This window comes from Anomaloglossus baeobatrachus, chromosome 3 (assembly GCF_048569485.1).
Source record: "Anomaloglossus baeobatrachus isolate aAnoBae1 chromosome 3, aAnoBae1.hap1, whole genome shotgun sequence".
NCBI classification, from domain to species: Eukaryota; Metazoa; Chordata; class Amphibia; order Anura; family Aromobatidae; genus Anomaloglossus; species Anomaloglossus baeobatrachus.
Window position 1 is genome coordinate 455,694,859 of NC_134355.1, and position 11,108 is coordinate 455,705,966.

Here is an 11,108-nt window from a genome sequence, read left to right on the forward strand (position 1 = left end):
TATGGCAGATGACATGACCAGTCATACCTTAAATTCACCCTTGAGTATTACCTGCTTAACTCAGCAGGAAGTATGCTGCCGCCTCGAAATCCCTAAGGTTGACAAATCTCCGGGCCCGGATGGCATAAACCCCAGAGTACTACAGGAATTGAGTTCTGTGATAGATAGACCATTATTTTTAATCTTCACAGATTCCTTAATAACAGGGTCGGTACCGCAGGACTGGCGCATAGCAAATGTGGTGCCTATATTCAAAAAGGGGACAAAAACTGAGCCGGGAAATTATAGGCCGGTAAGTTTAACCTCTACGGTTGGTAAAATCCTTGAGGGTTTCTTGAGAGATGCTATACTGGAGTATCTCAAGAAAAATAACCTTATGACAGAGTATCAACATGGGTTTATGAGGGATCGATCTTGCCAAACTAACTTGATCAGCTTCTATGAAGAGGTAAGTTCAAGCCTGGACCAGGGAAATGCAGTGGATGTTGTGTATATGGACTTTTCAAAAGCTTTTGATACAGTGCCACACAAAAGGTTGGTACATAAAATGAGAATAATGGGGATAGGGGAAAATATGTGTAACTAGGTTAAAAACTGGCTCAGTGATAGGAAACAAAGCGTGGTTATTAATGGTACGTACTAGGACTGGGTCTCAGTTCATAGTGGGGTACCACAGGGGTCAGTATTGGGCCCGCTTCTTTTCAACATGTTTATTAATGACCTTGTTGGGGGCATGCGGAGTAGAATTTCAATATTTGCAGATGATACTAAAATCTGCAGGATAATCAATACAGAGGAGGATAATTTTATATTACAGGGAGATTTATGTAAATTGGAGGATTGGGCTGAGAAGTGGCAATTGAAGTTTAATGTAGATAAATGTAAAGTCATGCACTTGGGTAGAGGAAATAAAATGTATAATTATGTACTTAATTGTAGAACACTGGGTAAAACAGACACAGAAAAAGACTTGGGTGTATGGGTGGATGGTAAACTTCACTTTAGTAGACAGTGTCAGGCAACTGCTGCCAGGGCTAATAAAATAATGGGATGTATTAAAAGAGGTATAAGTGTTCATGAAAAAAATATAGTTCTACCTCTGTACAAGTCACTAGTGCGACCGCACTTAGAATACTGTGTACAATTCTGGTCACCAATATATAAGAAGGACATAGCTGAACTGGAGAGGGTGCAGAGAAGAGCGACCAAGATTATTAGAGGAATGGGTGGGCTGCAATACCAAGACAGGTTATTAAACTTGGGGTTATTTAGTTTGGAAAAACGAAGGCTTAGGGGGGATCTAATCACAATGTATAAATTTATGAGGGGACAGTACAGAGACCTTTCCAAAGGTCTTTTTACACCTAGGCCTGCGACTGGAACATGGGAGCATCCGCTACATCTTGAGGAAAGAAGGTTTAATCATAATCACAGACGAGGATTCTTTACTGTACGAGCAGTGAGACTATGGAACTCTCTGCCGCATGATGTTGTAATGAGTGATTCACTACTAACATTTAAGCAGAGCCTGGACGCCTTTCTTGAAAAATTTAATATTACCAGTTATGTATATTAGATTTTATGACAGGGTGTTGTGACGCCCTGGGCAAGCCAGGGGTCACAGGTCATCACACCACCACACCCTACACCCCAGTTAGGAACACCAAAGCTAACCCAAAATCCTTGTTGCCTTCCTCCAGGGGCTGATGTTCACACCAGGGGGTGGGCCATGCAGTTGGCTCTGCCCACCGAGGAGTTCACAGCCCTGGAGGCGGGAGAACCAGGCAGATAGAGTTTGGAGGAGGAAGTGGAAAGAGTGGAGTGTTAGAGTCAGCTCAGGGAAGAGCTTGAGAACAGAGTCAGCTCAGGGAAGAGCTAGAGTGAGGCACTAAGTGAAGGAGTAAACAGTGAAGTGTAAAGAGAGTGAAAAGTGACAGAAGTAAAGCCTGAAGTTGGTCCGGCTGTGTGCCAGGACAGTGTCAGCAAGGTCAGCAGACGGCGGTGATTGTCTGGAGGGGTGACTGCTCGGAGGTTGCTGGAAGGACCGCGGACGGGTAGTGGCCCGGCGGTCTGGAGCAGTATACAAAGGACAGTCAGCACCAGGGCAGGGGCCTTTCGGATCCCGGCAAGGCTAGGAGTCGCCATAATTTGCCAAATCCATCAGTGAAGGGGACGACTGTCTCCCAACAACCAAGTCCCGATAGAAGGCAACAGTCCAACCGTAACGGAGAGACACCGCCACCGCCAGGGCATCAGTTTCTCAGGGCCAGCGCCTGCGGGCAAAGTAGGGCTCCTCCGGCCCATATCCAAGCCGGGGAGCGGGTTACCGGTGGGAACCCATCGCAACCAACATCAACTTAGGTGCAGGACAGAGGGACCGTCACCTACTGGGGAAAGCAAGTGCAGCCGTCCGTGGGAACCGTCTTTCCAGCCGTGTGTTTTACCGAGAACTGTGTCAACGTCCCAGGCTGAGTGAGTACCACAGTGCCGCAAGGCACAGCGCTGCCCCCGCGTCCCTGCACCCCACCAAGCCCTGCATCACCCACCTAATCACTGGGCCCCGGGATCACCAACCCCTACCCACGGAGGGGCAACACAACAACTTGCTGCTTCACACCATCACTCCCGGGATCCCCATACAGAGCAGCGGTGGTGCCCACAAATCACCACAACCGTGGGTGGCGTCACGGACAATAGACTATATCCCAAAACCCAATCCCCTTTCACTCACGGGCGAGGAGTGCCGCTCGAGACCCCCGGGATCTGGCCCACCGCTCGAGCCACCACTGAGCAGCAGCGGCCGGACCCGAGCAGAGGGGTGAGCGCAGTGCTGACACGCTCCTCCCCGCCCGCGACAGTGTTGATCCATGAAACTAGTCTGATTGCCGTATGTGGTGTCAGGAAGGAATTTTTTTCCCTATTGGAGCTTGTTTGCCACATTGTTTTTTTTTTGCCTTCCTCTGGATCAACATGTTAGGCTACGGGTTGAGCTAGATGGACTTAGAGTCTCCCTTTAACCTTAAAAACTATGATACTATGATCTGCCCTCCACTAAGTGAGAGAGTGCCAGGTCTCCACCCTACCCCTCACCAAGCAGGCATCTTCAGGACACGGCATGTCCAAAAACATATTGCAATAGGCACACAAGATACCTCCAGTTATCCAACTTCTCTCAACATTTTTTTTCAAAGTGCCCCAGCCATGTTCAGTCTGGGGTCTCCATTTGTTCCTCTCCCCAAACATAGATGGCTGAATGTGAACCTTGAGCCACATACAGTTAGGTCCAGAAATATTTGGACAGTGACACAATTTTCGCGAGTTGGGCTCTGCATGCCACCACATTGGATTTGAAATGAAACCTCTACAACAGAATTCAAGTGCAGATTGTAACGTTTAATTTGAAGGTTTGAACAAAAATATCTGATAGAAATTGTAGGAATTGTACACATTTCTTTACAAACACTCCACATTTTAGGAGGTCAAAAGTAATTGGACAAATAAACCAAACCCAAACAAAATATTTTTATTTTCAATATTTTGTTGCGAATCCTTTGGAGGCAATCACTGCCTTAAATCTGGAACCCATGGACATCACCAAACGCTGGGTTTCCTCCTTCTTAATGCTTTGCCAGGCCTTTACAGCCGCAGCCTTTAGGTCTTGCTTGTTTGTGGGTCTTTCCGTCTTAAGTCTGGATTTGAGCAAGTGAAATGCATGCTCAATTGGGTTAAGATCTGGTGATTGACTTGGCCATTGCAGAATGTTCCACTTTTTTGCACTCATGAACTCCTGGGTAGCTTTGGCTGTATGCTTGGGGTCATTGTCCATCTGTACTATGAAGCGCCGACCGATCAACTTTGCGGCATTTGGCTGAATCTGGGCTGAAAGTATATCCCGGTACACTTCAGAATTCATCCGGCTACTCTTGTCTGCTGTTATGTCATCAATAAACACAAGTGACCCAGTGCCATTGAAAGCCATGCATGCCCATGCCATCACGTTGCCTCCACCATGTTTTACAGAGGATGTGGTGTGCCTTGGATCATGCGCCGTTCCCTTTCTTCTCCAAACTTTTTTCTTCCCATCATTCTGGTACAGGTTGATCTTTGTCTCATCTGTCCATAGAATACTTTTCCAGAACTGAGCTGGCTTCATGAGGTGTTTTTCAGCAAATTTAACTCTGGCCTGTCTATTTTTGGAATTGATGAATGGTTTGCATCTAGATGTGAACCCTTTGTATTTACTTTCATGGAGTCTTCTCTTTACTGTTGACTTAGAGGCAGATACACCTACTTCACTGAGAGTGTTCTGGACTTCGGTTGATGTTGTGAACGGGTTCTTCTTCACCAAAGAAAGTATGCGGCGATCATCCACCACTGTTGTCATCCATGGACGCCAAGGCCTTTTTGAGTTCCCAAGCTCACCAGTCAATTCCTTTTTTTTCAGAATGTACCCGACTGTTGAATTTGCTACTCCAAGCATGTCTGCTATCTCTCTGATGGATTTTTTCTTTTTTTTCAGCCTCAGGATGTTCTGATTCACCTCAATTGAGAGTTCCTTAGACCGCATGTTGTCTGGTCACAGCAACATCTTCCAAATGCAAAACCACACACCTGTAATCAACCCCAGACCTTTTAACTACTTCATTGATTACAGGTTAACGAGGGAGACGCCTTCAGAGTTAATTGCAGCCCTTAGAGTCCCTTGTCCAATTACTTTTGGTCCCTTGAAAAAGAGGAGGCTATGCATTACAGAGCTATGATTCCTAAACCCTTTCTCCGATTTGGATGTGAAAACTCTCATATTGCAGCTGGGAGTGTGCACTTTCAGCCCATATTATATATATAATTGTATTTCTGAACATGTTTTTGTAAACAGCTAAAATAACAAAACTTGTGTCACTGTCCAAATATTTCTGGACCTAACTGTACATGATAGCCAGTAGAACAGATATTTCCATGGAGCTGGTGACCTCACTTTCTCATGTGCAAGTCTGTGGATTCGGGGGTGTCGCAGGCCTTGTAGTTACTAGTGGACATTGTAGCTGAGGTGATAGATGTGGGCTCCTGGTCACCTCTGACAGCCGAGCTACTGCTTCCGCATACCAGCCCTGCAGTCTATAATATTTGACAAATTGAACCAGCTCTTGTTGTTGAAGGCCAGGTCTTTGCTGTAGAGAACTGGCATTAACATAGACTGTATGCCTTATCCGGTTCTCCATCACAAACCTGCAACCCCATTTACAGTTATAGTACTGAAGCCATCCTTTTGTCAACTGCTGGGTTGCCTTACTTCCCCCAGAGCTGGGCAGTTAAATCCCAACTCACTCCTCCTGCTCTTTCTTTCCCTGGATCTTCCTAGCAATCCATTAAGCTTTCCTGAAGTCAGAGGAGGAGGATTCCTCTTCAGAGTCTGAGATGTCACTTGGGGCAACACTCTGTTCCAAAGCCAGAGCAGGTTGAGGAGTTGGCATGGACAGTGTTCCACCCGGAATTGGCTACTAAGCTACGGTTGGAAGCACTACCTTCTCCAAGATGGGTCAAGGGAATATCAGCAATAAAACCAACAAAGCCCACAGCTGGTCGCCACAAACGAGACCTCTGGACAAAGGTAGAGCATAAACCCAACCTGCGGACTTGGGGGTAGGAGCACCCTTTTGCCAACACCTCCTCCATGAGAGCCTTAAGTTTCAGCGATTTGATTAGCCCCAGTCCATCACACTGGAGCCCGGTATACTGCAACCAGGATCTCTGATCTGTCATCCTGTTGCTTTCTCTCTCTTCTATAAAATGGCACACTGACATTCATCTCAGTAGGTATTCTACTTCACAGCTCTTTTTTTCACAAGGCATGGTCTCTTCCTTCTCACCATCCCATTTTTCCATAGTGCACAGAGGTCCCTGGTTGATACTCACCAACACTCAGGTCTTTTCCTGCCATCTTTGCAAGGTGTTACATCTCCTCTCAAAGACATAGTCTTTTGGGATCTGGGCCAGTTTTCACACCATTGCGATTCTCCAACACCTGCAATGGGTCTCACTGAGCGCAGCACTGAGCCGGTGGCTCTGATGAGAGTTTTCATCAATACTCAACACCTGTGAATAGATGTGCTTTACTGCTATTCAGAGTTGCCAGAGCTGCATTTGGGAAATGTCAACTACAACGGAACTTCGCAGTAGCAATTTTAATAATAAATTACTGAATGAGGGATAGTGTCAGAGAGTTTTTATTCAAATAAACTATTTTTTCTTGCTTTATTTTAGCTTACTGGGTTAGTAGTTGGGGTGCCTGATAGACACCTCTCCGTCAATAACCCCTGAGCTTAATGCCAGTTTACATTACATAGCTGATATCAATCCCAAAAAATATTACATTGATTTCTGCCATACCAGGGCAGTCAAGAAAAGCCAGGCAAAGCAACAGGATAAGCACATTTAATGTGATGTGCCAATTCTGGACTGGCTGCAGAATCATACTTTTTGGCTGGGAAGGGCCAAATAACCATGGACCTTTCCAGCCTGATAATATCAGCCCCCAGCTGTCTGCTTTACCTTTTTACCTTGACTGATTGTAAAAAACCGGGGGCCCCCATATCATGTTTTTAAATTATCTATTTATTTAGATCTGAGCATTGACTTGGGAGTCAGATATGCATCCAGGCATCTTCCCCATGCTGTTTCTATTCTATCTAAGCACTGTTTTCATCCACTTCAGTGATTTTCCAGCCCCAAAGGCCCCCTTATAGGGTCTTCTTAAAAAATTCTCAAGATTCTCATTGACTTCCAGTATAGTTGTTACAGTCTGACCTGCTCGATTCGAGTCCCGAGCAATAAAGCATTTTAGTGCTTGATTATCACTATTGAATATCCCAATTAAACAAGAGGAGGAATTACCACTCTTAACAGAAAACTTAAACTGGGACACTATATATTATATTTGCATTTATAAGTGGCACCAATTTAAATCATTAAGTGGTCATGTACATGATCGTGTTGAGGCACAGGAGATAATAAGACTAAAGTAGGGAAAAACCTGCAGATTTTTAGGCCTGTTTAGGTTTGTTTAATGGTGGGTGTCATTCAATAGAGACACTACAAATTAGATTTACAAAATAGCTCATAAATAATTAAATAGAAATCGGATGATAACCCCTTGACATAATTTAGAGTTTAACTCCAATAAAAAAATAAAAATATTGCTTTTTTATCTAAAAATCAGTTAGGTCAAAATTCTTTGCTGCTTAATTAAAAACATCTGCACACTTTTTTTTTCCGTAACTGTGCTCCACCCTTATTATTCTCTTCATATATTCAGAGCTGGTCATGTTCACATGTTCAGTATTTATCAGTATTTTATTAGGCCTGTTTCAGACGTCAGTGATTCTGGTACATATATGCTTTTTTTATACATACCAGAATCACGGACATACGCAGACCCATTAAAATCAATGGGTCTGTGCACACATCAGTGATTTTTCACTGACCGTGTCTCCATGTGGCGTACACGCGTGTCCGTGATTGCTGCACAGAGACAAGTCCATTTTTTTCTGGCATCACTGATGTTCCACGGACACACATACCAGAAAAAAACGTACATTGAAAATAAAAAACATTTTCAACTCACTCCAGCGATGCTGTGTTCTGACTCTGCTCTCTGCAGCGTCCTGGCTGGCTCATTATGGCATGCAAATTCATGTATGCAGCCAAAGCCAGCCCGGAAGTAGCTGCAGAGGTGAGAGACAGCAGCAGCCAGATGTTGCAGAGCTGGAGAGTTCAGCACCATGGACAGCAGGAACAGGACAGGTGAGTATATGTCCATATGCAATAATGGAGTACGTATCACGCATCACGGATTGCACATGGACAACCCACATGTGCCGTGAATCACGGCACTTGGAGGGACATAGGCGTTTTTAACACGTCAGTGAAAAATGTCTGTGTTTTCCACTGACATGTGAAACAGGCCTTAAACAGATGAAACATAATAGAAACAGATGCACCACTTCTGCACTTTTTTTTACCCATTCCAAGATTTTGGTTTACAAATAATGATGTAAAATAATGAACAAATACCGAATGTCTGAATGTGGCCTTAACGTATATCTTCAGTTATACATAAGAAAAACATACATAAGCTCACCATTACTACTGTGACAGGACTAAATACATACCTTGCCTTCTGGCTCCATTATAGATTTGCATATGTATGAATTTTCATCACTAATAACTGAAGACCCAGTTTTTGTTTTTTTATGGAGATTAACCTGGATCACGGACTTCTTTATGTAGTCTTTAAATTCTCGCTGGAAATATAATGGAGAGTAATGAGTTAATTTGTAGTAGCCTTGGGTACAAATCTGCACAAATTTCAAAACTAATCTGGACATTACTTTTTTATCACAAAGAGTTTGAACAATGTGTAACTATTCATGCCAATTTAATAAATTACAAAATACTGTACTTACAGTTTGTAGCAAAACTGTATCAGCATGTGCTAAATTACACGGAACGCAGTGACACCAAACATCCAGCTCTGGTTTCCAGTAAAAGATCAATTTTAGGAATCCTAAAGAAAATATGTAACCAAGAAGACACAAAACTTTCCTCCACCGCTCTGATTTGTATCCGAATATCTCCTAAAATAGAAGAACAGAATAAAATATAAGAATAAAAAAAATGGATTAGAGGACCTTTCACCACATATTTTTATGTAGAACTGGACACAGTATAATAGTGGCTGCAGAGTGTGATAAAATGTTTTACTTTTATTTATTTTTTAATTTCATCTTTCCGTTGTGCAGATATTATCAAAGTACCTTGCTCCTAATAAATTAATTTTCATTAAGTCCAAAAAAGTGTTATCGGTTTTTACTGGGAGTATGTATTTCTTCCCCGTGTATGACACTGATCAATTATAAGCAGTTAGCAAAACTCAGAAGAAAAAAAAGAACACACACCTAACATAGCTTAGGGACAGTATCTCAGTGTGTAAGATGTATAATGTCAGAAAACCCAGGTTTCTTGGTCTAACTTCCTATGTGAATCAGAGTTAGGGGAGGAGCAGCACAGCTGAGTTTAATTGTGTCAAATTACAAACCTTTCTATCAACTGTTCTCTTCTCATAGCACTGTCACTTCTGTTGTATTACGTCTTACCTTACACTACGTGTCTAGAGATGAGTCAGTAATCACATTTGTTGTGCTAAAATAACTTAAAATCACTTTACAGTGAGATCAAAGATGCCACTATGTCTCACTGAAGAAACTTGCCTGTTCTGGACTACTTCTTTGTGAGATATAATGCCACTCTCTGATTTCACTGCATAGTGATTACAAAATGCTACAAACAAACATAATTGAGATTCTGACACTTTTTGGTGTCAGCTATTGACAGGCAGTGTGGGAGATTAGTAGTACAGTTCAGCTTCTAGCAATGTGAGAGGAGGAAAGCTGATAGACGGGTTATAATATGAAACAAGTAATCTCCTCTTATCATTGTACAACACTGACTCATGCAGGAAGTAAAACCAGGAGATCAGGGCTGTATCACTACATCTCACACACTGAGAAATCTGCTCTAAGCTATGGTAGGGCATTCTTTTCTTTCTCCTGCGTTTTGCTGCCTGACTATCACAGGGTTAAAAAAGGACACATCACCAGTGAAAATTCTCTGCTGATACCAACTTGCACTTAAAAATGAACTTACTTATTTTGATTGCTATAATCATTAAAAAAAGAGGATAGATATGAACAAAAGATTAGGTGCATCTTCTAAATTTAAAAAATGTAAATCTTTATTAAGAAACAAACACAAAAACCTAGATAAGATCAATAAAAACATTTAAAATTGCAACATTGTGCCAAGATCTGTTCCCTAAGCCACAAATTGGCACTGAGATACAATCCACATGACCGGCATGATAACCAAGAGATATATATATCTATTATAATGGATATCTAAGATAGGTATGAATGGGCACAATCTCAAGAGAAAGTGATGTCAAATGGCATTCAATAAAGAAGAAAGGTGCAAAATACATGTACAAATATAAAATAACGCAGTATGAAAATAATATAAAAAGGTTAAATTTTAACTATGTTCAATAAAGTGCCATGTACATAATCACTCAGGTAAATTGAGAAGCAACACACGCAATGAGAACCCTACGCATATCATCACAGGAGTTGGCTTCATCACAGATAAGATTAAGTGGCTAGGATATTATCATTGATGTATTTGCATCTGCACTACCATAATTATTATTACATACATATCACGCTAGCTAATAATGTGCATGTGTTTGCTATTATTCTGGACCGATTGTGTCTAGACAAAGCTCTTGTCTGGGAAAAAGTCGCTCAAGAGCCTAGTCAGACAGGAAGGTCGAACAGCATGTATCAGCTGTCATGTTACCTTTAATGGCCCCTATGTGAAATAACCTTCTGTGAAAAAAGTTGGTGTGTTGAGATTCATGAAAACCTTTCCTATATACAGTATGTATGAAATAGATCACTGTGGGTTTCTCCGTTGCGTTTCCAGTGCTCTCAACAAGTTCTCTCCTGACTGCTAAATCATAGTTCAGGGAAATTTAATGGAGTGGCTTGTTGCACAGCTGGTTACTGGATTTTAAAATGTCAAAAGATTCAGTTACCTGCTGCAGTCACTAAAGAGTGGAAGTGCCACTGACTGTTGCACCCTGTAATTTTCACCAAATCCCACTCTATTTTAAATGGGCTTTACCTTACCCCACTTAATATTTCCACTACAGATGAGGGAATCAATTTTAGGCAACTAAAATTCAATTTGACACCACCCCCTCCCCTAAAAAAAATGAAAAATAAATAAATAAATTGGATTCACCAGAATCAAATTTTTTTGCAATTTGATTCATTAGGGTCATGTAAAATGGTGACCTGCATTCACCTCTCATCTGCACCCCCATATCTTCCTCCAATTGGCTTTTTTATTGTCTATCTTCTTTTTATTTATGTTCTATTTTGCTATATTTCAGAAGCATGTCACAGTGGCAGTGATGATTGTTTATGAATGTTGCACACATGACAGGCTGACTTGCGCTCTGAAAGTCCAGTGGTTGGCATTATGCCCAAGTC

The 11,108-nt window shown here is 42.2% G+C and overlaps 1 protein-coding gene across 1 annotated transcript in view; it reads right to left on the reverse strand.

Annotated features, from left to right (window-relative positions):
- The window catches only part of LOC142297272 (putative cation-transporting ATPase 13A4), a 243,681-nt gene extending 234,171 nt beyond the window's left edge, over nucleotides 1-9,510 (reverse strand). The window contains exons 1-4 of the mRNA XM_075341527.1: nucleotides 9,507-9,510; nucleotides 9,254-9,336; nucleotides 8,463-8,633; nucleotides 8,169-8,300 (exon numbers count right to left, since the gene is read on the reverse strand). Coding sequence (XP_075197642.1) covers nucleotides 8,169-8,300; nucleotides 8,463-8,633; nucleotides 9,254-9,336; nucleotides 9,507-9,510 — 390 coding nt within the window. The remainder of the gene's footprint in view (nucleotides 1-8,168; nucleotides 8,301-8,462; nucleotides 8,634-9,253; nucleotides 9,337-9,506) is intronic.
- Between the last annotated feature and the right edge of the window lie 1,598 nt (nucleotides 9,511-11,108).